The sequence below is a fragment of the Pangasianodon hypophthalmus genome, chromosome 11, assembly GCF_027358585.1.
Source record: "Pangasianodon hypophthalmus isolate fPanHyp1 chromosome 11, fPanHyp1.pri, whole genome shotgun sequence".
NCBI classification, from domain to species: Eukaryota; Metazoa; Chordata; class Actinopteri; order Siluriformes; family Pangasiidae; genus Pangasianodon; species Pangasianodon hypophthalmus.
The window spans coordinates 25,601,575-25,629,564 of NC_069720.1; the positions used below are offsets into that span (position 1 = coordinate 25,601,575).

Consider the following 27,990-nt stretch of genomic DNA (forward strand, 5'->3'; position numbering starts at 1 on the left):
CTTTTTTTTTTTTTTCCTCCCTTCGCCGGGCAAGATGGCGGCGGTAGCGCCGAGATGGAGTAGCCGCTCAGCCTGAGCAGTTTTTAGACAAAATAGCTTAAACATCTAACTTAAATCCGAAAATAGCACAGTTTTTCTTTGGACCTTTTAACTTTCGTTAAGTTTTGATATTTTGTGTCAGAATGTTCAAATTCTAGGTATCTTTTACTCTGGTCCAGCAGGCAAACAAGGCAGAAAGTATAATGGGAGAGAAGCTCGAGCTGAAGCTCAAGTCGCCGGTCGGAGCCGAAGCTGCGGGATATCCGTGGCCATTACCAGTATATGTGAGTATCGTCTTTTTTAAAAAAAAATGTCGGCGTAAAAACGTAATGCAGTTTCACGTCTACATTGGCAAGGCGACAGTAATTTAGCTAATAATGAATAGCTGTAGAGCCAAGCGTGTTATTAGCCTCCTAGCAGCGAGCTGTAGCGTGGTCATGTCGCTCAGCTGAGAGTCCTCCCGCTGTGCGCTTCATTACCCAGCAAGCTCAGGGGTTATTCGTTTTATTTGTTTATTTTTAAAATACTACCTCTGACCTTTTTTTCCCCGAATGCCTGACAAAATTTCTCCTGTCTCCACTAAAACGTGATAATGAGGAAGTTCTTAGGGAAGATACTTTTGGACACGACACAGCGGTTAGCAGTTCGCGGGCTGTAATTTAAAAATAAACAAATAAATAAAACGAACTGGGAATAGTTTATACTGTAAACTAGCTACAGATATTTTATTATAATTTTATTATATTTATGGTGTTATCTACTGGCAGTTTAGCTACGCGCAGTTGGCAGTCACGATTGTGGAGGATAAAGCTAGCTAACTAGCTAGCAGAGGCTAAGGGTTGAATGGCAGTATTTGTGTCAGTTCGTTTATTTATATATAAAATATATATTTCCACGCGTGTAAACGAGCTCTAGTCAGACAGCGAATGTCCGACTGGTTTGAAAATCGGTGCTGGTTAACATTTAGTCACAGCTAAGCTAGCAAGCAGGTTATTCCTGCAGTACAAGCTGGTGGACGGCAGCGTTTAGCAGCCGAGCTAACGTTAGCTGATTGTGGTGTGCTGTGTGTGGAGTAATGGGAGGAGGGTGGAGATAACTCGAGGAGGAATGTTTATCTGATACAAGTCCATGATTGAAATGTTCAAAGTAAATTGCATTTGTGGAAAAATAAATAAATAAATAAACAAACAAACAAACAGTACAGTCAGCAAGTGCAATGGGGTAGGACAGAAGAGGTTCATTTTGTTTTTGTTTTTGTTTGCTTAATGTTAGACCAGGTTTATGTCATACACACACACACACACACATATATGTATATACATATACAACCTGCAGTGCTGCTCTGTTGTTCTTAACAATCAATAATAGTCTATCTTGTACAGCAAGTTCTCTAACTTTTTTGCGGCCTTTTGTTTAGTCATCAGCGAGTTCCCCCTCACCAGCCGCCTCCTCACAGCCGGGGCGGGTGAAGGCTAACACGTTTGCTCCGAGCCGACCACATCTTTTCGAACTGCTGCTTATTCAGCATCACACACTCAGGCCCCTTCACACCTCGCATTAACACGCATCCTGTGTGATCCGATTATAGGTGGACAGCACAGGTATGAACAAGGTCTAATGCGTCTCAGGGCCTCGTTGTGATCCGGTCACTCAGACGACTTTGGGAGGTGATCAGGGACGCACATGGCCACATCACATCTGTAGCGTGAACACAAAAGCGTCCCGGACGGCAACAAAGAACCAACAGATCAATTCCATCATTGCCTTAACCAGAAAATACGTAATCATTGCGAGACTGTGTGGAAATCGCACTGAATGGTAGCGCTCATAGCATTTTGGACTAATAGATAAAGATGATATCATCATGCTTTACGTAGCTTCTTTCACTGTCTCATCTCTCATTCATTTACACAGTACCCTCTGAAAGTATTGGAACCGCAAAGCCAATCCTTTTTTTTTTATTATTTATATATTTTTTTGGGCTATACACTGAAGACATTTGGGTTTAAGATCACAAGATGAATATGAGACTATATATATTTCAGCTTTCATTTCCTGATATTTATATATATATAGATGTGTTAAACACTTGGAACATGTCACCTTTTGTGTGAACCCACCCATTTTTCAAGTGATCAAAAATATTGGAACGTGTGACTGATAGGTGTATCTTGTAGCCCAGGTGTGCCCTGTTAGCTTGATTGTTTAAACAATTAATAGTTCTGCATGTCTGCGCTTGGTTTGAACCCTGGGTTTCTCCTGTGAAGACTGCATGTGTTAAAAAGGATAAACCAACGTGAAGACCAGAGAGCTGTCCATGGGAGGAAAAGCAAGCCATTTTGAAGCTGGGAAAAATCGGCATAGCCAATACAACAACAGATTGGAACTCCCAAAGAAATACAGAGATGAGCCACAAAAGGTCTGGAACCAAGATTAACCTCTACCAACGTGATGGAAAGGCCAAAGTATCGAGAAAGAAAAAGGATCTGCTCATGATCCAAAACATATGAGCTTATCGGTCAAGCACGGTGGAGGTAGTGTCATGGCTTGGGCTTGCATGGCTACTTCTGGAACTGGCTCACTAATCTCTATTGATGATGTAACTCATGATGGTAGCAGCAGAATGAAGTCAGAAGTCTACAGAAACATTCTGTCTGCTAATTTACAGAGAAATGCATCCAATCTTGTTGAGAGGAACTTCATCATGCAGCAAGACAACGAGCCAAAACACACTGCAACACAACAAAGGACTTCATCAGGGGAAAAAAGTGGAAGGTTATAGACTGGCCAAGTCAATCAACAGACCTTAACTCAACTGAGCAGCATTTCACCTCCTGAAGAGGAGACTGAAGGGAGAAACGCCCCAAAACAAACAACAACTGAAAGAAGCTGGAAAAGCATCACAAAAGAAGAATGCAACAGTTTGGTGATGTCAGTGGGTCGCTGGCTTGAAGCAGTTATTGCAAGCAAGAGATATGCAACCAGATATTAAGTGTTAGTCTTAAAGAAAATTCAAGTAAATATCTGTTCCTATACCTCACCTAAAAATTGGGTGGTCTGCCACTGAAGGTGACGTGTTCGAAGTTGTTTAACACATCTAGATGTAAATGTCAGGAAATGAAAGCTGAAATTCTGATCTATCATCTCATGACCATCTTTTGATCTAAAATCAAAAGAATTGGCCCTGCCATTCCAGTACATTTGGAGGGGACTGTAAGTTTCGTTAGCAGACCACACAATGGAAATATATGAAACGGCACGTATAGCTTCATGAGAGGAATCGCAGGACATTTCTGCCTGAAAATAAATATAATGGAAGGAAATGATGTATGAAATCTGATCACAAGTGGTCAATGGAAACGCATCACAAACCAGGTGTGAACGCCTGTGTGTTGCGGCTGTCCAATAGTGATCAGATCACTGGACACAGATTTTAATACCAGATGTGAACAGGGTCTCAAAGGAAACTATCTGCCCTCTTCCACATACTTGAGCTCAGACACGCGTGATTGGCTAGGGTCTCAGTGATGAACAGGAGAGGAAGAGTACGCCGTCCCTCCCACCCTGAGAACATGCAGTAGACCGTTACGGCAGTTAAACTTCAGTGTTTTCATTAGTTAAGGTTTAAGGTTCTGATAATGGCTTATCTGACATGAGCAGGAGGCACTAACGCTGCACTTGACTTTGAAGTTGGAATTGCGTCGTTTTCGACTGCCGCACATTTGAGCTACAGAGTTGGGGGAAAAAAATCATGGATGCTTCCACATTAGTGTTCTGTTAGCAACAAGATAGCCAACTAACTGTAATGAGTGATGTGATATTTAACTCCTCAGAGCAGTGAACCGTATAGTCAGTGTTTAGATTTAACAAGCAAATATGTCTGTATGTTGATTGATCTAAAGCAGATACTTGTACATTCAGTACAACTCATTTAAAGGTAAGAAGTACTGTTGTGGTTACTGCTGATTTGATGTTACTTTCTGAACTCTGGTTTGAGGAGACATCCTGAGTTTACGAGTAAGAATTTCCGAGTTCGGGGGACATGTGTGTATACATGTGTACACTGAGGGGAAATAAGCATTCGGACAGTTTTGTTTTTGTTATTTAATATACTTCTCATGCCTATGTCCACTTCAGATTTACACAAACAATGTCTTTTGGTTTTGGTCTGATAAATATGAACAGAAAAGTATGTATTCATAAAAAAAGACATGTGCCCTAATACCATTAGCCGAGAAGCAGCCCCATATCATGAGGCTCCCACCTCTGTCCTTCACTGTGGGTATGGTGTTCTTCAGATCATATGCACAACCCTTCTTTCTCCAACCGTGACAAACTCGCTTACTGCCAAAGAGTTCTGTAATTTTTGTCTGAAAAGAATATGTTGTTCCAAAAGTGTTCTGGTTTGTCTAAACGCTTTCCAGGCTTCTTTTTTTAGTAGAGAAGTTTTGCGTGACGTGTGGGAACGGAGATGATTGCGGCGCGGTTTATTTCTTATTGCTCTCTGTATAACTGTTGTTCCTGCAGCTTTCAGGTTGTCCTGCAACTCTTTACAAGTGACTGCTGGCTTCTCTCTTACCTTCCTTATCATTAGTCTGAGAGTGTGTTGTGAAAATTGGCGCGCCTGTCCGGGACAGTTTTGACGTCAATAAGATAAAAATGTAGCGTGGCGGAAAACTGTTCTGTCTGTCTGCAGTGTGTCCGAATATCTTGAGCAAAACAGCAGCACAATGCATAAACTCATGCAGATACAGGTAAAGAGCTTCAGTTAATGTTCACATCAAACATCAGAATGAGGAAAAGTGTGATCTCAGTGACTTTAACCGTGGCCTGGTCGTTGGTACCAGAAGGGCTGGTTTGAGTATTTCAGAAACTGCTGATCTCCTGGGAATTTCACACACAACAGTCTCTAGAGTTTACACAGAATGGTGTGAGAAACAAAAAACATCCTGTGAGCAGAGGATCTGCAGGCAGAAACACCTACTTGATGAGAGAGATCAGAGGAGAATGACCAGACTGGTCTGAGCTGACAGGAAGCCTGTAGTAACTCAAATACTCACTCTTTACAACTGTACTGAGCAGAAAAGCATCTCAGAATACACAACACATCAAACACTGAGGTGGATGAGCTACAACAGCAGAAGACCACATCAGGTTCCTCTCTGAATCTGAGGCTATCATGAGCACAGACTCACCCAAACTGGACAGCTGAAGACTGGAAAAAGATGATTTTTTTTATTTATTTATTTTTTTCCCCTTCTTTCCTCTAATCTTCAAGTGTCCAGTTTGGGTGAGTCTGTGCTCATGACAGCCTCAGATTCAGAGAGGAACCTGATGTGGAACCATCACAGTTTGGACCTTGTCAAAGTCGCTCAGATCCTTATGCTTGCCAGTTTTTCCTGCTTGCAACACTCGTGTGTGTGTGTGTGTGTGTGTGTGTGTGTGTGTATATAATGAGAGAGAGGGGGGGGTGTGTGTATGTATATGAAATCACACACACTCATAGATGGTCATGTGTAGGTTTTTTTTGTTTGTTTGTTTTTGTTTTTTTTAGCTGCAGTGTGCTCTCCTGTTTTGATAATCTGTTTGTGAATTCAGGAAATACTTTTCAGATAAATGCTAATAAATGAGCACAATATTTTTCCACAAAGACCCAAGTGACTGTAGTCCTCCTCGGACTGTTCCCCCTTTCTTCCATGTATTCCAGGAGAACTGGGAGGGAAGGTCGATGAGTTCATAATATTCTCATCCCTGGCTCATTTCTCTTGTTACAGAGTACTTTCCACAAATTTCAAAGAATTTTAAACTGAATCAAAATATTTTAGCTTTTGATACAAGCCTGGATACAAAGCATGAATGTTGACTGTGATATTTCCATCAAAGCGACTTGGTTAATCTCCTGAAGGTGTAATTATGGTGTTTCACCATGACGTTATAAGAATTACCCTGCGTATTCTCAGGGGTGTGATGGGGATGGTTATGATTCTGCCATGTGTTATACACAGCGTCACAGATTGATAAGTGATGAGCTATGGGTGGTTTCCATCTGATGAAACAGCTTTGGCCCATGACAAAGCTTATGAGCTGTCTTTAACGTGATAGACTTCAAGATTATTCATCATTATAGCAGGAAAATGAACTTGTTCTTTGTGTCATAAACGTGAGTCACTGTGAGTGGTACTGTGGAAGTGAGAGATGAGAGTATGTGTGAGTGAGTCACGCGTTTACGCTACCATTTACGACAGAGGGCTGAACCGCGAGCGGCCTGTGTTCTCTTTTTTTTTTTTTTTTTTTTTTTTATTTGCGTGAGCTTGTGTGTGAGCTCTCCTTGTGTGCCCCTGCTGGTGTTATTTTTAGCTGCTGCGCAGGCGTTGCTGTGTGGGAACCGACAGGAACACTGCCCCCTCTCTGCTGCACGCACACACACGCACGTACTCCTCCTACGCACAGGCCCCATTCAGATTTGGTATTAACGTCCGTCTTGGTTGATTGATCACAAATGGGCAGCTGAAATAGAGATCCGTTCTCACCAGGTATTTTTGTGTCTCGAATGTGTCTTCAGTGACTACAGTTGGGGTTTACATACACCTTGCACAAGCCACAAAATGGTAATAATTTAAGAAAAAGAGAGAGAGAAAAATAAGATCATAAAAATTGCATTATGTTTTTTTTAAGTGCTGCCTTGAACAAGCTATTTCCCATAACAGATGTTAACATGTAGTCCAGAAAACACAATAATAACTGAATTTACACAGTGAACCAGTTCAAAGGTTTACATACGCTTGGTGCTTAATACTGTGTGTGTTACCTGGATGATCTACGACTGTTTTTATGTTTTGTGATAGTCGTTCATGAGTCCCTTGTTTGTCCTGAGCAGTTAAACTGCCCACTGATCTTCAGAAAAATCCTGCAGATCCTTCACATTCTCTGCTTTTCCAGCATCTACTACATATTTAACCCCTTTCCAACAGCGGCTGTATGTAGGACACTGAGGACAACTGAGGGACTCGAACACAACTATTACAAAAGGTGCAAACATTCACTGATGCTCAAGAAGGCAACACAATACATTAAGAGCTGGGGGGGTGTAAACTTTTGAACAGGATGATCAGTGTAAATTGAGTTCTGCCCTTCAGAAGCTGCATAAAATATTTGCATGTTTCCCAGAAGACAAAATAATAAATAAAGGGAAAAACACTTTTTACCAAAATTTTTCGTATTCATATATGTGTGTGTGTGTGTATGTGTATATATATATATATATATATATATATATATATATATATATATATATATATATATATATATATATATATAAAATGTATATATATATATATATATAAAATGTATATATGTGTGTGTGTATATACTGTATCTAAATAGATAGATAGGGTAGATAGTTAGCCTTCATAATGCTTTTGACAAAAGAACGTACTGAACTCATTCTCATGACTGGATCGAGACGCTGTCACAAGGTTGCAATGGACATGCAATTACATGCATAACACCAGATGTGTTAACGAGTTCACGAGTGGGAGAGACGACTTTGTTTACAAAGAAATGGCAATCATGTAGAGAATGTTTGTGTGTATGTGTGTGTATGTATTTTCCCTTTCCTTCTTTCAGATGTACTCTTTGTATTGGTGTACATAACACTAACGGATAGGGACAGAAAACTCTAAAACAGTATAAATTTCAGGGGCACTTTAAGCAGACAGTCTTTATTGCAGGGATTCTGATTTGTTCCTGTGCAGGATGTAGGCATTGTGGTGGTGGTGAATGTAGGCAGGGGTGGGTGGAGTATGTAGAGGAAGTTGCGTCCAGCTGCGGTACGCTGTGTGTTCTTCAGCTCTCACTGGCAGAAAGTGGGTCACTGGGTCATGCTGTGCCACTTTCACTGCCATGCAGACAGATTTTGTTTTAGTGTTCTCCTGTGTGAAGGGTGAAAGTTGCTAATCACACTTGTATGTCTGATGGAAAGGTGGCCAGTCACTAAGAGAGCTACTAGTTTTACTTACTGGATTCTGTAGTCTTTTCCACAGGAGTTCACAGGACATCTGCCTGAGATTAGATTGGGTCTGGGATGCAACCAAAAAGTCATTTGGAGTTTTTTCCTTTCATGAAGCTTGTGGGGCAAAGAAAGACCACATCTTTTTTAACTAACTAACTAACTAAATACTTTCTGCTTTACTGCTTTACTTTGGGTTTAAATCCAAATACAGATACTGATATTTTAAGCAGTAAACAGATGCAGTTAGTGTCATTGTGTTACACTTCTAATCTTGTGTTAAGAGCTTAAACATGGAGTAAATCATCTTTACTGAACCGTCTACACTGTTGTCTCAGTTTTTGCTGTTGAGTTTTCAGTCATTTGTCTGTTCTCTGTATTTCTCTCTTTCTTGACAGGATAAACATCACGATGCTGCACATGAAATTATTGAAACCATACGGTAGGTATCGTTCATATCCTGCACTAACCGGTGGCTGAGATGCAGGTTGCTGGTGTGTAACTAAATTGTGTTTGTGTCTTTCAATAGGTGGGTGTGTGAAGAGATCCCTGACCTTAAACTGGCGATGGAGAACTACGTGCTCATTGACTATGACACAAAAAGGTATTGCTTTACCCAGACGTTTGTGATGTTACTTTTTGTAACTATCTTGAGGTGTTGCAGGCTGCGCACAGCAAGTGACCAGCTCATTTCACGAGTTTGAATCCAGTGGCAAGCTCGGTCGTCCCCGAGAGTCAGAATAAAATCGCAAAAGTAGGAAAATAGGAAATGGAAGCGTCACTAATCAAACCGTGTCAGACAGCTTCCTCCATATTCATGCTTTTTGACCTCTCCTTTTCTTTTAAAGTTATTGCCCATAAAACTTCTCAAACTTAACACTCAGCATTTTCGGAGTGAGGTGACTGGTGAGGTCATTGCCATTTTTTAGGCCTGCCACTACCCTTCCTGAGACTGTGGAGTCTGTTAGTGTTATATTTCAGAGCAATGTGGATCCTTAAAGAGGATGCAAACTAACCTGAAAAACAAAAGTAAGGCCCCATCCACATGTGTACTGATTTTCAAAACAATTCCCGTCCACACAAATAGCGTTTTTTAAAAACATCTTCCAAACAAAAATACAAAGACAATTTGAAAACACTCACATGTTTCCACCAGCCAATGAGGTGGCGAAAGAACACCTCAAGAACAACATCAGGAGCTGAGTATTGAGTGCTAAAGTAGACAAATATGAATAAAACATGGCCAAAAATCCATTCCTTCATCTCCAGTAGCTGTTTTATCCTGGTCAGGGTCACAGTTGGCCAAAAGTTTGGGGGGGAAAAAATGACGAACACAGGGATTCATATGCGTGGCCTGGTGACGAGGTGGAACTAATGCATAATGTTATCCAAAGTCTCCTTTCCACTTCCCTGGAGCGACGGGATCAAGAGCAGAACAAATCTCATATCATATCATCGTACATTGGAGTGTCATAATAAAACAAAGGGAAAATAAATTGCAAACATGATCATGAAATTATAGACCACAAAGTAACAACCTGATCAGCAGTCGTGATAGAGTACTATCATGTTCATAGCACTGTAACAGTAACCCAAGACTGTAACAGGCACACACAGCGTGATAATGTGACGTCAGTAGGGGTGTAACAGTACACTCCGGTCACGAAGTTTAAATGAAGGAAAATTATGACTGAAAAGACTTCTGTTTTTATTTCTGACTCAGGAACAATGCAAAAACAGTGTGCATTTTTGTGTGTATAAATCTAAATAAATCAAAAATAGCTACGAACAGAAGTTTAATACTGTAAACAAAATGTACTACAGGTTCACCATTTCTTAAAAATAAATTTATACATTTTCCCCAAAAATTATGATTGAATAAACAAAGTGTCTGACCTGGGGACATAGAAAATGATCGACTGAAACATGATGAGTCGATGTTTGAACGCTTCTGAGGAGCCCTTTTTTAACCGTTATAACGTGCTCGTGTAACCGTGTAATGTATGACGCGTGTTGGTCGTTGCAGATCTCGCAGGCTGTCCAAGCCTGAAAGAAAGCGATCACGTGATCAGCGTGCTCTCTGTGTGTTTTAACTCTGTGGGTTGTGCAGATTGGGGCCTCTGGTGTTTCTATTTCTATTCAGCAGTTACTATAACAGCAGTTTCTATTCTATTCACACCACAATGGGGTCCCTTGAGACTGCCTGATACATAAACTTTTTCGCCTAACGTTAGTGTGCTTTTGTGCATAGCTATTTAAAAACAAAAATCACAGTGCTTTCTGGTAGTCTGATTGGGCATTATCCATTTGATTGGCAAGACAATATTGTTGAAAGTTTAGAGTTTTTAAGTCCCCACGAGTTTAACATTTTTGCTGGTTGGTTGATTCTGGCTGGTGTGTAAAGCCAGTAAAATGTTGAGAAAACTAGTGATTTGAAGCAGCAACAGGGACATCAGACAAGGATCACAGAAAATAAGTAATCATTGGCGCTTAACTTTCTGAGCGTCATGAGGCATGATTCAGTGTGAACAGCTTTGTGGTGTGATTTTTACCATCACGTTGAGTTATGCAGTGTGAACAGTAGTCAGAAGATGTGTTCTTAAAACATGTAAGAAACTTGATTGCTTAATGATTGTGCATATTTTACTTGATAAACAGATTTTCATAAATGAACAACATTTTTGCTTATGGGTTAATCTGAAGCTGTAATTTACTTTTTATGAACATTGGCAAACTAACAAATTTTCAACAAATGTAAACTTTAAAATTAAATTCTTTATTCTGTCCCGATTTGGGTGTATCTTTGGTTCGTGAAATGGAATGAATATTTGTTTTTCTGTAGTTTTGAAAGTATGCAGAGGCTATGTGACAAGTACAACAGAGCTATTGACAGCATTCACCAGCTGGTAAGTTGACTCAAGTGTACATGTTGCCGATAAATATGCTGTTTTCTATCTTGACAGTCTGTATTCTGACACCATTTATCGTTATATTATTGTATTGCCCCGCCCTAGCCATGTTAGGTACAGGACTATGCTAACCTTGTCACCAAGATAATATTCTCTCCCTTTGTCCAGTTCTTAACAATCTTTCCCTTCCCTACTAAGCTTCCCACTCTCTCAAATCCTCCTCTACAGAACGGTTCCTCTTTCCAGCTGTAGGCTAGGATCTCTTCTCACTGACAGACATATGCAGCTTCTATTTTCAGGACTCTTCCTGTAACATTTGTCAAATCTATGTCAAAAAGCTCAATAGTAGTATTAATTGTCATAGCTTTCTGTGTTTATGGTTGCAGTGGAAAGGTACAACTCAGCCGATGAAACTGAATAAAAGGCCTTCAAATGGCCTGCTTCGACACATCCTGCAGCAGGTCTACAATCACTCTGTAACTGATCCAGAGAAGCTAAACAACTATGAGCCCTTCTCTCCTGAGGTGTATGGAGAGACTTCATTTGACCTGGTGGCTCAGATCATTGATGAGATTGAGATGATGGAGGAGGACACTTTTGTGGACCTGGGCAGCGGTAAGTCCTTGCACTTTAAAGCTTTTCTATGTTAGTAAAGCTACATTGCGCAGGATGTTTTGCTTAAAAGTAATACTGAAAAAAGTGGTGGAATAAATACTGTAAAACGCCGCGATCCTGTGTTCGCCGTATAGTTGAGGGATCACGAGTATGAGTCCTGACTATGCTACAGCCATCCATGGCCGGGAGCCAAGGGAGCAAAACTGGCACACACAGCAGCACTAGCCAGTGTTTTTCTGCTGCACCTTCTGTTGTGTAATTACACATAATTTGATGTTATCTAGCCAATCCCAGTGCAGCATATACATATTCATGCTATGAAACAAACTGGCTCATCCATGTTGCACAAATGGCAGCAGCTAGGTGTACAGTTTGAGACTGTGACTGTTTAGAAAAGCTCAGAAGTAGGATGTTCATTTTCTATTCTGGGTAGTGAGACCAAGCCCAAACAGCTCTAATTTATAGTCTGCTGCTCATGGTGTGTCACACGGCAGCATAACCACTAAGGACAGTGCTATCTGCCCTCTTCTGCATACGTGAACTCGTGTGGTGGTGTCACTGATTGACAGCGGACAGAGAGTATGCTGTCCCTCCCACCCAGAGAGCACGGCCAGTTTTGCCTCCTTGGTCGACGTATTCTTGAGCTTCAGACTCACTATCTCATGATGATAGGGTAAACACTTTTTCTGTTGCTCTACTTGGGAGCCATAACAACCAGTTTTTGGTTACACACAACACGCAGAACACATTGTGTGATTCCATTGGACTTTACACTGCACTTACACACAAGTGAAAATAAAGCACAGCATGACACAAAGAGTCGTATTTTATGCTCCTCTCTTCTGGTGTAAACACAAAAGTGGGGAGCGATCAGCTCCACCGATGTCACTTTAAAACAAACGTTATCATTATTTTAGTATTTTGGACAATTTGGACAGTTTGGATAATTATTAAAATTTAGTCTTAATTATATCTTCTTTACTGAGATAATAATGTTAAAGTAATATACAGTATGTTTCACCACATCTGTAATTTAGCATATTAATCACTGCAAAGCTCCAAAAATATGCTGTAATTGATAACTAATGTACTAAAAAGGAAAGTCCTGGCACATTTTTTCCTGGAATCACTGACTGAAATAACTGGTTACTGCTTTCTTTGCTTGAATTACAGGTGTTGGCCAGGTGGTGCTGCAGGTTGCTGCAGCTACTAACTGTAAGCACTACTACGGTGTAGAGAAGGCCGAGATTCCAGCCACATACGCAGAGGTAGAGAACGCTTCCCCCCTTAAAAATTTTTTTTTGTACAGAATTCTGTGTGAAAGGTGGTATGATAAAGGCAATGGTATGACAAATGTACTGAGTATACACTCACTAGCCACATTATTAGGAACACCTGCAGACCTGCTCATCCAGTCAGCCAATCATGTGGCAGCAGCACAGTGCATAACATCATGCCGATACAGGTCGAGAGCATCAGGTAATGTTCACATCAAACATCAGAATGGGGAAAAATGTGATCTCAGTGACTTTGAGACATGCTGGTTTGAGTATTTCAGAAACTGATGGTCTGATATTTTCACACACAGCAGGCTCTAGAGTTTACACAGAATAGTGCAAAAAAAAAAACCATCCAGTGAGTGGCAGTTCTGCAGGCAGAAAGCCTCGATGAGAGAGGTCAGGGGTGAATGGCCAGGCAGGTTTGAGCTGACAGGAAGGGCTACGGTAAACTAACCTGAAAACTATCTCGGATCACACAGCGCATTTAACCATGAGGTGGATAAACTACAACAGCAGAAGACCAGATCAGATCCCACGCTTGTCTGCGAGGAACAGGAATCTGAGGCTTCAGACGGCACAGACTTACTGGACCTGGACAGCTGAAAATTGGAACATGGTTAGCTGGTCTGATGAATCTTGATTTCTGCTGCAAAATGCAAATCAGTATTTGGCATCAACAACATCAATGGACCCAACCTGCCTTGTGTCAACAGTTCAGGCTGCTGGTGGTGGTCTTATGGTGCACGTTTTTGGCACACACTGGCCTTCTTAAGACTGATCAAGCACTGTTTAAATGCCTAGCATTGTTGGTGACCACTTCCAGCATTGTTACTTCCAGCATGAAAATGCGCAATTGTCACAAAACACAAGTCAAACTAGTTCAGTTAACATAATCGTGAGTTCATTGCTCTTCAGTAGCCTCTCCAGTCACCTGATCTGAATCCAGTAGAGCACTTTTGGGATGTCAAAGGGATGCTTCTAAAACCTTGTGGAATGCGTGACGCACAGAATTGAGGCTGTTTTGAGAGCAAAGCAGGGTCCAGTATTAATGTGTTCCTAATAAAGTGCCTGGAGAGTGTATAGTGGGCTGTATCAAATGTAACTAGTTTTTATTGCCTAACCTCATTTCTTGGATTGCAGGCAATGGACAGGGAATTCAAGAGGTGGATGAAGTGGTATGGGAAAAAACATGGCGAGTATACAGTAAGTCGGTGTCAGATTTCAGGAAATGATTTATACTTCCGTGATGATGCATGTGTGAGCATATCGGGGCGTTATATGCAGATGCTCGCGTAGGTGTCTGCGTTCATACTTGCGTGTAACATGAGTATGTACAGTAGGGAGCAGTGTTGTATTAACCAAACCAGAATTATAAAAATAGAAAAGGGGAAAATGTAAAAGAGCAGTCTTAGAGCCAAAAACAAAGGAGAGTTGCATGATTGGATGAATAGTATATGCAAAATGGCACAGGCACAACTTTGTAGGGGGAAAAGAATTATTGTGTGACTAATTATAAAACAGTTTGCACCATTTTTAGTCCTATGCAGGCTATATATAAGCAGTGTCGAGTGGTTTGTGTATATTGAAGCACTTCAGTTTAACTAGTGTGTAAAGCCATAAATCCAGCAATTACTGAATGTGAATGCTTCTTATTACAGTAAGGCCTTACGCAGGGACGTGTACGCAGACGCGTCACAGCACTTTGTAATAGTCAGAGGCGTCACTGTTTTCAGACACAGAAAAGTCTTTACATGTAACTATAAGTGGATGAAAAGTGTGACGTGATACTGTTTAATAAATAAAAAATGTTAGTACTGTGGCCTAAAAAGGAATAACACACTTCAGGGTGGTAAAGTGTCACCCCACCATGTCGTGAGCCCAGCCAACCTCTGTGTGTAGGAGCTCCGCACTGTAATGTTGGAGTACACCGCTATGAGTTAGCACTTAAAAGTATGCCAAAGGTGCAGTCTTCTTCTCCCCTCAGTTAAAAACGGCCAATTTCCAATGGACATGTGGATCTGAAGTGATTGGCGCAGGTGTTTCGAACTCTCCCATTTTAACTGAAACCACTGGAAGCCCCGCCCCTTTCCTCCCATCTCATGTTATTTGCCTTCGTCTTGCTCTACTTGAAAGTTGCCCTGATGTGTCACCCTCACTTTACATGGTAAATGGAGAATTCGTTTAGTTTATTTATTAATCAGGCACCAATAGCTATTTTTTTGTTTATTTATTTTTTTTAAGTGCCAAACAATAACATGCAAACCATTAAGCTCCCTAACAGTTATCTCAGGTCTCTCTGTGATGTCTGATTCTTGCTCTTCTCCTGTAAATTTCTCTCCTCCTACTTTTGTGTTTTATAGAGATCACAGAAATATAAATACCCTTTTGGGATTTCTTTCATTGCGTGTCCCTTGACTTCGTCTTCAGTGCATCCTGTGAACTCGGCCCATGCTGTCATTATCTTTTGGCACGTGTGACAAATCCAGTCCATTTTTAAAATTAATATTAGAGAGAAAAAGTTGATGAACTGTGATTCCTCATGTGCTCTCATGAGTTTAATTTCATTTTAATTTAATTTCATAAATTCATTTAATTTCTTTCTCCACTTTTTTCAGAACACATTGAACAGGCTAATGAAGTTTCTTTAGGAGCACTCTTGCATTTTAATGAAATCACAAGCATTTTATGCCTTTGACTGTTACATCCACAGTCTAACGCATAAGTCACGTTTGCATTGTCACGTCTAGTAATTTGCTTCGTATCCATCCATTCTGTAGTGAAATGTGAGACATCTGAATAATCTTGCATGAAAATAGTCTGTGGCATTTTACGGAAACCGTATAGCTGCTGTGATGTTCATTGGAATTACTTGTCTCCTTTTCTGTAGCTGGAGAGAGGAGATTTTCTGTCAGAAGACTGGAGAGAAAGGATAGCAAACACAAGGTATTGCATCTTGGTAAATTATATCCATTCTGTTCAAGGTTATCGGCTTAAAAATGCAATTTTTGAGTGAATTTAATTATAGTAACAATATAGTAAAGCGTATAGTACACTGATTGTATTTGTTCTCTTGCAGTGTTATTTTTGTGAATAACTTTGCCTTTGGTCCAGAGGTGGATCACCAGCTGAAGGAACGATTTGCCAACATGAAGGAAGGTTTGTACACCTGTTGATCTGTTATATCTTTTCTTCAGGAGCAGGAAGTGGAACAGGGCACCTGATTAACCACAGTTCTTTTCGGGGTTTATGCACTTGATGAGTCTGTGATGAGTTTGCCATCTCAGTACCAGACATCATGATTTATACAACGGCATATGATTGTTTGAGATTATTTCTCAATTTCTTATTTCTGATGTAGTGGTGGACAACTCACTAGCCCAGGTGTCTGGAACAAACAGATTTTATCTCGGGCTATTATCAGCAACCAGAGAAAGAAAAAAATGCCTTACACCTTACTAACTAGCAGTACAAAAGCTTTCATTTGGTATGTTTAAATGTAATGCACGTCACGGTGGCACACCTCGATGCTATCACCGTAGCACGCACTTCTGATTTTCCAGTGTGATCTGGCTGACAGTGGAATGTTTTTTTACCTCATGTATTATTTAGTTTGCATGGGTGACAGAATCTTTTCAAAATGAGAACACACAGGAATGTGGATACACTGACAGATCTGAGCAAGATAAAGCACACAGTTTGTATAGTAAACAGTCTGTTTTAGTTTTAAACAGTGTTTATCTTCTCTTTCAGGTGGAAAAATTGTATCCTCAAAACCTTTTGCACCTCTCAATTTTAGAATCAACAGTCGAAACTTGAGTGGTATGTCTTTATATTCAGTCACATTTACGCTGTCACTTCAGTTAAGGTCATCTTGCTTTAATCTGATTTAATATTGTGTGCTGTTCCCTTGTACAGATATTGGCACAATAATGCGTGTTGTTGAACTCTCTCCACTGAGAGGCTCAGTGTCTTGGACAGGGAAGCCAGTTTCCTACTATCTGCATACAATAGACCGTACCATAGTGAGTACTATTATTACAACTGTTTAATGTTCTGCTGTTACACCTTTATCTAGTGTTAATTACCGTAACCTTCAGGTAGAACGAAATATTTCTAGTGTAGTCATGTGGTTTTCCTGATCTTTTTTTCTAAGCCATTGCTTTCCCCTCCCTCTATCCACAGCTTGAAAACTATTTTTCTAGTCTTAAAAATCCTAAACTCAGGGTAAGTGAACATGTAAATCTGTTTTCCTTTAATAGGAAAAATGGACAAAGCAATACCAGCCTTTTGGTTTGTATTTTCACATAAATGAGATGATCTTTTCCCCCATTATGATACTAGGAGGAGCAGGAAGCAGTGAAACGGCGTCAACAGAAGGAGACCAAGGACAGTAAAAGCAGCAGCACCACCCCAACCAAGCCAAAGGAGCACAAGGTGCCCTTCAAATCGTTTGCTTCTTTCATTCTCCTTTTCCATGCTGATGCTGGCTCAGTGAATGAGTAGACTTCTTTTAAGAACCAGCCCTCATTTTCACCAGTTTAAGAGGCAGACAGTAATAATACACAGCACATAGAGCAAACGCTGGGGATTTTGTAAGCTATACTTCTGGTTTTTAGAATCATCTATGTTATTATAGTCTTATTAAGTCTTCAGCATCTATATGCACCGCAAGGATATCGTTCTTGCTCTTCTCCTGTAAACTTCTCTCACAGAGATCACAGAAATATAAATACCCTTTTGGGATTTCTTTCATTGCGTGTCCCTTGACTTCGTCTTCAGTGCATCCTGTGAACTCGGCCCATGCTGTGTCATTATCTTTTGGGTAATGAAGTTTCTTTAGGAGTGCTCTGCATATTAATGAAATCACAAGCGTTTTATGCCTTTGACTGTCACATCCACAGTCTAACGCATAAGTCACGTTTGCATTGTCATGTCTAGTAATTTGCTTCGTATCCATCCATTCTGTAGTGAAATGTGAGACATCTGAATAATCTTGCATGAAAATAGTCTGTGGCATTTTACGGAAACTGTATAGTTGGTAAACAATTATTTACAAAATATGAGAGGCACGTTTTTAAATTTACAACAGCCCTGCAAACGTTTTTTAGATACGCACCCAATATGACTCCCGGCAAGTCCACCCACATGACAGGGTGCTAGATTTTAAGTCAGGTATCATTTTTTTTTCTCCCTCCCCCCACAGGAGTCAGGTGGTGAGGAGGAGACCTCAGGGGCACTGGTACCTGTCAAGTCGTCACCTAAACCTCGTCGTGCCAAGCTACTGGCCAAGGGCCGCAAGCTGGGCAACAGGAAACGTGGGCGGCCCAAGAAGTCCATCATGGCAGCAGCCACTGAACGCAAGACCAAGAAGAGTCAGAGTGCCCTAGAACTGCTTCATGCCAAGACTGTCTCAGCAGCGCCTCCTCAGGGTACGTTTGCACCAGCTGCATCAACCCACTTCAGCTCACCTCCACATTTTATCTGTAAGCACCTCAGTGTTGCTTTGTTCTAGGCTGATCTTGCAATTTTTGCTGATGTTTTCTCACAGATGCATACAAATCGCCTCAAAGCCCCTACTACCAGCTACCTCCTAAAGTTCAGCATTACACAGCTGGCCAGCTGCTGCTCGGCCCCATGCCTGTGGGCCTGCAGACTCTACTGGGTAAACATCCTTTCCTTTTATGATTGTATGCTCCTCTAATCTTTTTTGTTCAAAGCAGAAATTACCAAAATTGTAACCAAAATAAAACCTATCATCATGGTGCTTTGAGATGATACGGTACCACCAAAATATAATGAACATGTTGTTATATAGATGTTTGTTACTGCCACGGCAGTTTTGCCTGTGCCTTAACCGGAACTGTTAAACCATCATAGGAGAGTACATGACTATTAGCTTAGTGTTAAAATAACATTAAAATTCTTATAGCTTCTCTAATAAAAAAAAATCCTTCCCTATTAAAATCAAATATGTTATGATATTAGTAGTGGAATAACAAGCGATTTCACTTTACATTGCATTTTTAGTTGTTTTGGCGATTCATTGTGAAATATAGTTGCTTTTTTATGACATCTTTTATAATAATACTAATAACAAATTGATGTCAAAGGTGGCTGTAAAAAAATAATCTCACAAAAATACACATTTTTAATTTTTTTTCTTTAAATCTTTTATATTTAAAAAATAAAAATATCTTTATTTTAAAGCTATGAATTGCATGAAACAGATCAATAAATGAGCAATGTTTTTGAAAAATAAGCAACAGTAAAAATGGGGGCTGTTACCGTGGTAACTTGGCTAAGAGTACATGCCTAGAGTAAACATGCAATTGATATTATCGGTATAATCTAGGTATCCCTAATAAAGTGGCCAAAAGCATATTGTGTTTCTTGTTAGTAACATTGTTTCAGCAGCACATCATCTAGTGAGCAAGCTAACAGCTTCTTATTTTCATTTTTCCTCTTGCAGATAATTTCAAAGTCCAGTACATGCAGTTCTTGTCCTATATGAAGACACCACAGTACCACACGAACCTACAGCAAGCGCTGGAGCAAGAAAGGGTACGATCCTTCACTTTTCCAGATTATATTTGTAGACATGGATATTTTTCTTGTGAACTCAGAACACTTTCTGACAACTTTGATATAGTGACTTGATAAAGTGTTACTAAGTGTTACTTTTATCTGCATTTCTCATAGCTCAGACACGCTGAACTGTCAGGTCAAGCCCAGCGATTGATGAATGCCTGCCATGCTCACAAGGAGAGGATCAGGGACCTTTTTCAGGCCAAACTAGAGGAGGTAAGAATAGGTGAAAGACATGATTTAAATGAGAAATGATCACCTAAAATGTAGGCATACCAAGTCACCGCTAACTATTTGGCTAATAGCATAGAGCCTATCAGTCTGTATGCTGTAATTTCAGTTTTGATCTTCTGATTTTCTTGCAGCTAGGAGTAAAGGCAGTGACAGTAGAGGACCTGGTGCAGGCTCAGAAAGAGATCATGGCCCATAATATGCAGCTGAAAGAGCAGACCAAGCAGCTGGAGAGAGACATGGCTGAGCTTAAAGACCAGAGCCTGCTACTGGTGAGCCCCAGTGACATTTATCAGAAGAGAGCTGAACTCTATCGTCTTTGGATAATGAAAATATTAACTCTTTATGTAGTTTTCTTGCCTCCAGTTCTGGCTGCTTATTGTTTTCAGTGCTGTTGATGAGCAAAAGCTGTCTAATTCATTCCCATGTAGCTAAAGGCTCGCTGTGAGGAACTGAAACTGGACTGGGGATCTCTGTGTCTCGAGACCCTGTTAAAGGAAAAGGCTGCTCTGCGTAGACAGATCTCTGAGAAACAGCGCCACTGCCTAGAGCTTCAGGTACCGCAGATTTTCAAAATGCACATGCAATGCATGCTTGTTTATTAATTCTATAAGAGAACAGATTAAAATAGGAATTCACAATATTGAAAGTTGAATTTATTTTACCAGATACCATTTGCTTGAAGCAATTACACACATGATTTGATGTACCATTATTTTTTCTTTCCTTGCATAACTTTTTTGTCTTTGACAGATTAGCATTGTGGAGCTGGAGAAAAGCCAAAGACAGCAGGAGCTGCTACAGCTCAAGTCCTCCTACAGCCCATGTAAAGACTCTCCATACCGGAAGACCATCCCAAGTCTAGAGCCCCGGCCCCCGCTAGACACTAACACCCCCAAACTGGCTGAATTGAATGGCCTTAGCCCCGAGCTGTCTATTAATGGCACAGCATCTCCTAGCTATGAGCGTGGAGGCAGCATCAGCTGCTTCAATGGCAAGAATGAGCTGCTCTCCCACTACCTGCCAATTTCCCCTGAGCATGAGATTGTGCCACCCACTCCAGAGCCTCGGAGCAGACCTCTAGGGCAGCCCCAGCCCGACTACACACGCTTTTCTCCAGCTAAGATTGCCCTGCGCAGGCACCTCAACCAAGACTCCTCTACAGGCCAGGCCAGGGCGCTCAGCACTATCCACAGGTCAGATTGCTTTTGTTATAACTGTTGGAGTTACGAGTTAATGATCAGGTTTAATGTCCTGTTCTGTCTTTTCAGGGGTGACGTTGGTGTTGCATCATCTCCAACCTTGAAACAGGGCTGCTCCTCACCAGGTGCAGCTGAAAATCAACAACCAAACACACTCAAGAACACAGAGAGGGTAAGTGTGTGTGTAAGTTAGGGATTGCATAGACTACTTAAGTAATACATGCACTAGTCACTGCTATGTGGAAGTTGATTAAAGAGGCAGATGGAAAAGAAAGCAGGTAAAATGCACTTTGAGTGTGTTTGTGCAGTGGGTTTTACGTTACTGTTCGATCCCGCTCAACTAGTTTAGAGCATTTTCGGATGTTACTCAGGCCTGAGCTGAACATGGCGTTAAAACCTCCCAGATACTGTTGTGGACCTCACATCCTCCATTCAAGGCAGGCTGTTCACTGTGCTATAAGGCAGGCTCTGTTGGTGGCACGAGATTCTGTGATGCACAGTTCGACTCTGTTCACACCTGGCATTCTCATGCATCCTGGGTAATCAGATCACTCAGTACAGATCTGAATGGGGTGAAATGAGCCTCGGCGACACCTTGTGAGCTAATCGCTCGATCCTTATTCGGAGGTGGTCTGAGACGCCTACTCCAGCGGAAACTCTGTGTCAAATCCGATCACAAGTGATCACTGGAGACGCATTCATAATGCCAGTTGTGAACAGCTCTGCGTCTTGCTTGTCCGCTTGTGACCCGATCTCCCAGAAAGCCTGTTAGTGCCAGGTGTGAACGGGGCCTCACGTCCAGAATCAATGATTTGATTTGAGACAGTTTGTCCAAATCAGTGCAGACCTGCCAACTTTTTTTTTTTCTTTTTCGAATTGCAGTTTAACAAGTGAAATAGTGTGTGCACATGGGTGTGTATGTGTATAACTGTCAACAATTAATACTAAAATGCTGTGTCACTCATTTTTCAGGTGAATAAGGAAAAGAGCCCAGCGGGACCAGGTGACAATATAACCAGTCTCCCAATCAGCATCCCTCTCAGCACTGTGCACCCCAGCAAACTTCCTGTCAGCATCCCACTGGCCAGCGTGGTGCTGCCCAGTCGCGCCGAGAGACTGGTGCGTGCGTGTGTGCGCGTGTGCGTGTGTGTGTGTGTGTGTTAAAACAATAATAACTGCAACAGATTTCTTCTATACGATCAAGTAACACAAAAGAAAACATTTGCACAATGATTGAGAGTACACATATAGGCGATGAGTGTAGGAAGCAAAACTGGTTGTGCTTTCAGGGTGAGAGGAATGTCACTCTCTCTCTCACCTGTCAATCACAGCAACACGTGCTCCTGTGTATAGCTCGTATATATCCTGTATTTAATCGTCCTGATAGTCTTAAAAACAGGGAAATGAGCATTTCCACCATTTTCATAAGTTTTTTGGTGGAATCTCCAATTAAATATAGTTAACTGATGTTAAATATATACTAGTCTAATGTACATTCATTGATTTTGTTGCACATTAATGTACTCAAGACGTTCTCCATTTACCCAGAGGGAAAGTGAGTATGCCCCACAAGGTCAGTTGAGAGGAAGGAGACGGGGCTTCCAGGTGGCATCAGTTAATATTGGAGAGTTCAAAACACCTGTACAAATAATTTTAGATTCATACATCAAATGGTCTCTTCTGCCATTCTAGTGAAGAGAAAAATCCTTTGGCATATTTTAGAGTGATAACTCATACTGGCATACGCTTACATGCAAGTAGTATAGTGAAACTGGATCTGATTTAAAATAGGAAGCATTCAGTCTCTGTTCAGCTACACTGTTCAGCAGCCTATCCATAATAATCCATCTTTGATTTTGTTTTAAAAAGCATTGATGTATCCATATCTCAGTACTGATCTGCCCATCCCTAGTGCAAAGTGAAATATGGAAGTGGGGTAGAAGAGGAGGTTTCAACAATAGACTTTAATGAATTCGCTATGAATAACTATAATGAATTCATGAATATTTTGTTGCAGAGGAATACTCCCAGTCCTATGTCCAGTAGGGAGCAGTCAGCAGGGCAAAGCAGCAACAACAAGCAACCTCTGACACCTAATTCGGGTATGTGCTCTTGTTCTTACTACAGGTCTTTTTCTGGATTTTTTATTACTGAAATTGTTGCTGAGTGCGTGTGTCTGTCTGTCTGTCTGTCTTAGGGTTCCCCTCTGTTTCAGGGTTGGTAAACGGCTCCCACTCTGCTATATGTGATCAAGACTGCAACTCCATGTCTCCTCCACCCCACAGCAACCCCCTGCTGGGTCTTCAGTCACGTGGGTCTGGCTCCAGCCCACTGCTGAGCACTGGAGGAGTGCTGCAATATGCAGACAGACCCCCCCGTCTTCCTGATGAAGGCCACCAGCATCATGGGCTTGAATCTGATCCCGAGACTCTAGACAGTGAGGCTCGGCGCCACATGTTCTTCTCTTCCTCCTCCTCTTCGTCGTCATCCTCCTCCTCTGCCGGAGGCTCGCGCCCACATCATGGATCAGCCAAGCAGGGAAAGCACCACAGCAGTCACCACCACCATCACCACCATCACTACTCGCCAGGCTCTCACGGGTCAGAGGGACGCAAGAGAGGCCGTCGGAAGCGCAGCTCCTCCAGCCTCATTCCAGCAAGTGGTTCCCCGAAAAAACGATCATTCCCTGGGATTAACTACTCCTCGGGTTCCCCACTTAATATAAACACCATGGTGAGTAGACGGGAGGCTAGAGTGAGAACGGAGAAAATAGTTACTATAATTTGACTTTTCTACCCAAAGCCTTGACTGTTATGCACACTTTCTGAATATGAATTGCATCATGTTTTAGTGTGAAATGATTCATTAAGCTTACTTTTAATGGCTTGCATTGACCTCTAGGTGAACAACATTAATCAGCCGCTGGAGATCTCAGCCATATCCTCTCCAGAGCAGACAGGTGGCAGCCCATGTGAGACGGACCTGGACCAGCCACCAGTGCTTAAGAGAGAACGCCCTCTTGAGATTAATGGCTCCAGCCGTGACTTATCCACCCCTAGCTCAGAGGATGAGGAAACTGGATATCCAGCAGACAGTGGCTCCTTACGGTGAGATTAACCATATGCTGAATAACCTTTTAAAAAAAAAAAAAAAACAGTCTTTAAATTAATCCTTCTGTCCTGAACATTTTTTTTCCTCTTATAGAATTGAAAGGAAGATTGCAACAATTTCTCTGGAGAGCCGAGATGGTGAGAGGGGTAAGGACGCGTCTCTGATATACTGTAAAGTTACACCTGATTATTATGCAACATTCTATTCACACTGTTTTTGTCCCCAAAAAAAAAGTGTTTAAACATTGAAATAAATAATATTGCTCAGTTTCAGTACATAGATTATAGATTGATTATAGATTATAGATCATACATAGATATAGATTGAAATGCATTTGGATTTTTTTTTTCATCTTGAACTGTCACCCAGGCTTCTCTATCTCTCCTTTTTCAGGTTCACAGGGCCGAAAATCAGGGGCCAGTAGTGTGAGCAGCGACGTCTCCTCTTCTTCCAGCAAATGGAAGTCCACTTTCTCACCCATCTCTGACCCCAAGCCCACTCCTCCAGACCTCCGCCAGAGCAGCTCCCCTTTCTGTGGGGGCATGTCTTGTGGCCCAGACTCGGACTCTGAGCAGAAACAGCAAAAGAGAGCGGACCGGGACCGCAGTGAGCATTATGGGAACCCTAAAGCCTTCCTAGGTCTGGACAAAGCACGGGAATCCTTTCCTAAGCAAAAGGCACGGGAGTGGGAGCTAAAGGCCATCAGTAGTCTGACCAGCCAGAACCTCTTCATCTCTGCTGCAGCTGGTGGAGGCCTCCTATGTGGAAAAGCGGGTAGAGCCACTGCAGTTTCTTCTGCCTCCTCTGTGGGACAGTATTTCCCTCTGGGCGGAACCTCGGTCTTACAGTCCTTATTTGGAGCGCAGACTCCTAATCCGGCCACCAGCGGACCGCCGCGATTGGTTAACGGTCACTCCGTGCTGGGCAGCTTTTCTAGTGCTGGATTGGCAGGGGGCGCTGCAGGAGGTGAGCTGTTCTTTGTGTTTATTTTTTTTTCCCAGGGAGTTTTATTTATCTTGTTAGTTTGCAGGCCCTTGAAGGCTGTGAGGTAAGTCAAAGACAAGCAGTACTGTCCTGTCTGCCTTCTCGACCCTTGCTTTCTGTGCCGTTGAACCATTAGCTCATTGTGTTTAAAGTGACGCACCCTCAGAAAACAACAAATCACAGCAGATGTGTTAAATCTAATAGCCTTAAATTTCAGAAATAACTCATAATGTGATGGTGTAATTGAAATTTGTTGTATTAAACACTGGTTGAAACTGATTTCAGTGGTTTGATTAAATTTTTGGAAAACTTCCCTTTTGCGAGTTCTGGACTTTGAAGTGACCTTCACTTTTCTTTGGGTGTTTGTCATGTCTGCATGGCTTGTTTTTGGTTTGAGACATGCCTCTGGCAGCCCAGCTCTTTAACTTATTGCATTCGAAGGCACGTGTAATTCTGTCTTTGAAACCAGACCCTTTAGGTCAAGTCTGGAAACTTGTTGAAGACAGATGCTCAATTCATGTTAGTGTCAGAGTTGGGTCAGCAGTGTTATGCCTCATTGCTTTGAGCGTGTTTTAACTTGCTTGCTGCTTATGCACAACCTGGCTGATTACCTGTCTCTGACCCCAACCCACTCCCCCATCCCATCTTTTTGTCCACCCAATCTCTCTCTTTCTCTTCTCTCTCTCTCTCTCTCTCTCTCTCTCTCTCTCTCTCTCCCTCCCTCTCTCTCCCTCTCTCTCTCTCTCTCTCTCTCTCACCCTCTCTCTGCCCCTATACTTCACCCTCTGCTTCCATCTTTCTCTCCCTCTATTTCTCTTGACACTTTGCCACAGGGATTTTTCACCACATGACGCCTTCAGTGTCCTCTCAACAGTCTGCGCCCCCCAGTTCCCAGCACAGCCACTCTTCCTCGCAGCAGAGGAATCTGGACTCCAAAGCCGGGGCCTTGTTCCTGGCCCAATATGGCCGCACGCAGACTGTCCTGCACGCTCCCTCCCCTCCCGCGCTTTCACTACCTCCCCCTCCTCCCCTTCTCAACACTTCCTCCTCCTCTGCTCCTCTCCAGCCTTCCCCGCCATGCTTGGAGAGGAAGCAATCTGTTTCCCTCCAAACGCTACATGTGCCCCCCACCTCCTCTTCATCCCCCTCTCCTGCTCCTGTCACTTGTATCACAACCGCTCCTGCTGCCTCCTCTTTGTCGCGGCCCTTTACCCTGCCCTACCTGCCTTCTTCAAGCAGCAGCAGCAGCAGCAGCAGTGGAGGCAGCAGCAGTGGGTTGGTGAGCTCCTGGAGGACTCTGGGTATGCAGGTGCCCTACACTGCTCGGCCCAGGTAGCGGTGCCATGAGCAGAAACAGGGAGGGAGGGAGGTCAGAACTTTGGGGTAATTTATAATTAGGAGCTGCTGTATGGTACCTGCCAAACTTGTGCCTCAGTCTGAACAAGGTATGTGCTTTGCTTTTGGTGTTCAAGCTGCTCATCAGATATTTGCATGTTCTTGTGTATGCATGTGTGTAATGGCATGTTCATTTATTGTTTAGCTTCTCATGTGCCATTTATCATTACAGGTAACTGAAGCAATCTACCTCAACCCAATGCAACCTATGCAATGGACAGGTGTAGACCAATGGGCTCTTCCTCACTGGTGCTCCGATGTTAGCTAAAGCCACCCAAAGGTGTCAGAACTTGACACCAACGCATCTGAATACACATGCAGAAACACGTGTGTGTACACACACACACAAACAGGTCAGGACCACTCATAACCTTGTGCTCTTGTCTGGTTAAAGTTGTAAAAAGGAGGCACTGACAAAAGTGAATATGCCATCGTTCATTAATTATGTATTTAAACAATGCCTTAGCGGATGGTAAATTCTAAACATCATTGATGATTTTTGTGCAAAATTTGGGATCTGTAAAATGTTTTTATTACTTTTTTTTTTTTTTTGGGAAGTCCAGTATAAACTAGGCATCAGCTGAGCGAAAACCTAAATTATTGAACATTCGCTCGATGCTGAAGCGCAGCACTGTGTTAGCCTTTAACATTGCCTGGGATACTATGGCAACTTCTGTAGAGGTAAATGTGGGAATATAAACTTGAACATGAACATGGAAATGTGATTACAAAAAAGTTACAATTCTGTAATGGCATCATGAATCGTGATTTAAATTATTTTGAACTGCAGCATTTGTTGCATACGTATACATTATATATTCCTTTACATTTACACTGGATAGAAGACAATTCACTACAAACAACTGGCCTGATAATTGAGGAAACTCAGTTATGTTGTTTTGGGTTACATAGATTTAATTTTTTTTTTTTATATGAAAATTCTCTTAACTCATTAACACACACAGTGGCTAAAGCACAAATTATTAAACGTATTTATCAAGATCCTGTGTGTGAAAACATCAAATAAACTTTGGCTTTTAAAGAGAAACATATTAATGTACAATATGCTATATCTAATTTTTAAAAAGAATTATTTCTGATTTTTCTAAATGATGCCTACACATGTAAAGTTGGAGCTCAGCGTTGGACATGATTTAATCAATTCAGGTGATTTTTTTCCGAGACAAATAAAGATCCGTGGTGCTGAAAACACTTTTGCTCAGAAAGGTGCTAGTATCTGCTTTTGAATGATGCATTCATGATTAATGTTGTGGTGCTCTCTGCAAGTAGGAAAACCACACACGCGCACACACACACACACACACACGCATGATTGAAAAAAAAAAAATCTTCAAACACTGGTAAAATGTAACATGGCAAAAAAAAAAAAATCTACTGTGCAACTGCCGCTTTTTTTTTTGTTTTGTTTTTTTTAAAGACGTTTTTTGTACTGTGAATGGAAGTAACTCTCAAAGTGTAATTGTATATAATTTCGAATATTTATCATTTCTGTTGTGATTGTTTTGTTCATTTTGTGTTAACGTACTGCATAATTAGTGCAACTTGTGTGTACATGACTTAAAGAAAACATGGTGCTACAATCTAACTCTGGACTGTGCCTATTTATATTA

The 27,990-nt window shown here is 41.6% G+C and overlaps 1 protein-coding gene across 3 annotated transcripts; it reads left to right on the plus strand.

The window, feature by feature from the left end:
• dot1l (DOT1-like histone H3K79 methyltransferase) lies at positions 1 to 27,965 on the plus strand. 3 transcript variants are annotated; one of them, XM_026947226.3, is made up of 29 exons: positions 1 to 323; positions 8,446 to 8,489; positions 8,577 to 8,651; positions 10,890 to 10,953; positions 11,343 to 11,571; positions 12,745 to 12,839; positions 13,992 to 14,054; positions 15,739 to 15,794; positions 15,928 to 16,007; positions 16,602 to 16,670; positions 16,767 to 16,873; positions 17,034 to 17,075; positions 17,193 to 17,285; positions 18,055 to 18,280; positions 18,400 to 18,513; positions 19,321 to 19,412; positions 19,551 to 19,652; positions 19,802 to 19,939; positions 20,099 to 20,224; positions 20,421 to 20,863; positions 20,939 to 21,041; positions 21,842 to 21,988; positions 22,887 to 22,971; positions 23,067 to 23,602; positions 23,771 to 23,976; positions 24,074 to 24,126; positions 24,374 to 24,946; positions 25,798 to 26,409; positions 26,532 to 27,965. In XM_026947226.3, the coding sequence occupies exons 1-28, from the start codon at positions 243 to 245 to the stop codon at positions 26,298 to 26,300; spliced, it is 4,545 nt and encodes a 1,514-aa protein (XP_026803027.3). In that variant the 5' UTR covers positions 1 to 242; the 3' UTR covers positions 26,301 to 26,409; positions 26,532 to 27,965. The 3 variants fall into 3 exon arrangements, with proteins under 3 accessions (XP_026803027.3, XP_034164552.2, XP_026803029.1); XM_034308661.2 differs by having other exon boundaries at positions 23,085 to 23,602; XM_026947228.3 differs by lacking the exon at positions 25,798 to 26,409 and having other exon boundaries at positions 2 to 323.
• The last annotated feature ends 25 nt before the right edge of the window (positions 27,966 to 27,990 follow it).

What these genes read in the sequence shown, in the direction of transcription:
- dot1l (XM_026947226.3), top strand. Translation starts at nt 243, where the DNA reads ATGGGAGAGAAGCTCGAGCTGAAGCTCAAGTCGCCGGTCGGAGCCGAA. An exon ending in TTGACAGCATTCACCAGCTG is followed by an intron (nt 10,954 to 11,342) that starts GTAAGTTGACTC and finishes TTATGGTTGCAG; the next exon opens with TGGAAAGGTACAACTCAGCC. An exon ending in GCAGACAGTGGCTCCTTACG is followed by an intron (nt 23,977 to 24,073) that starts GTGAGATTAACC and finishes TTCCTCTTATAG; the next exon opens with AATTGAAAGGAAGATTGCAA.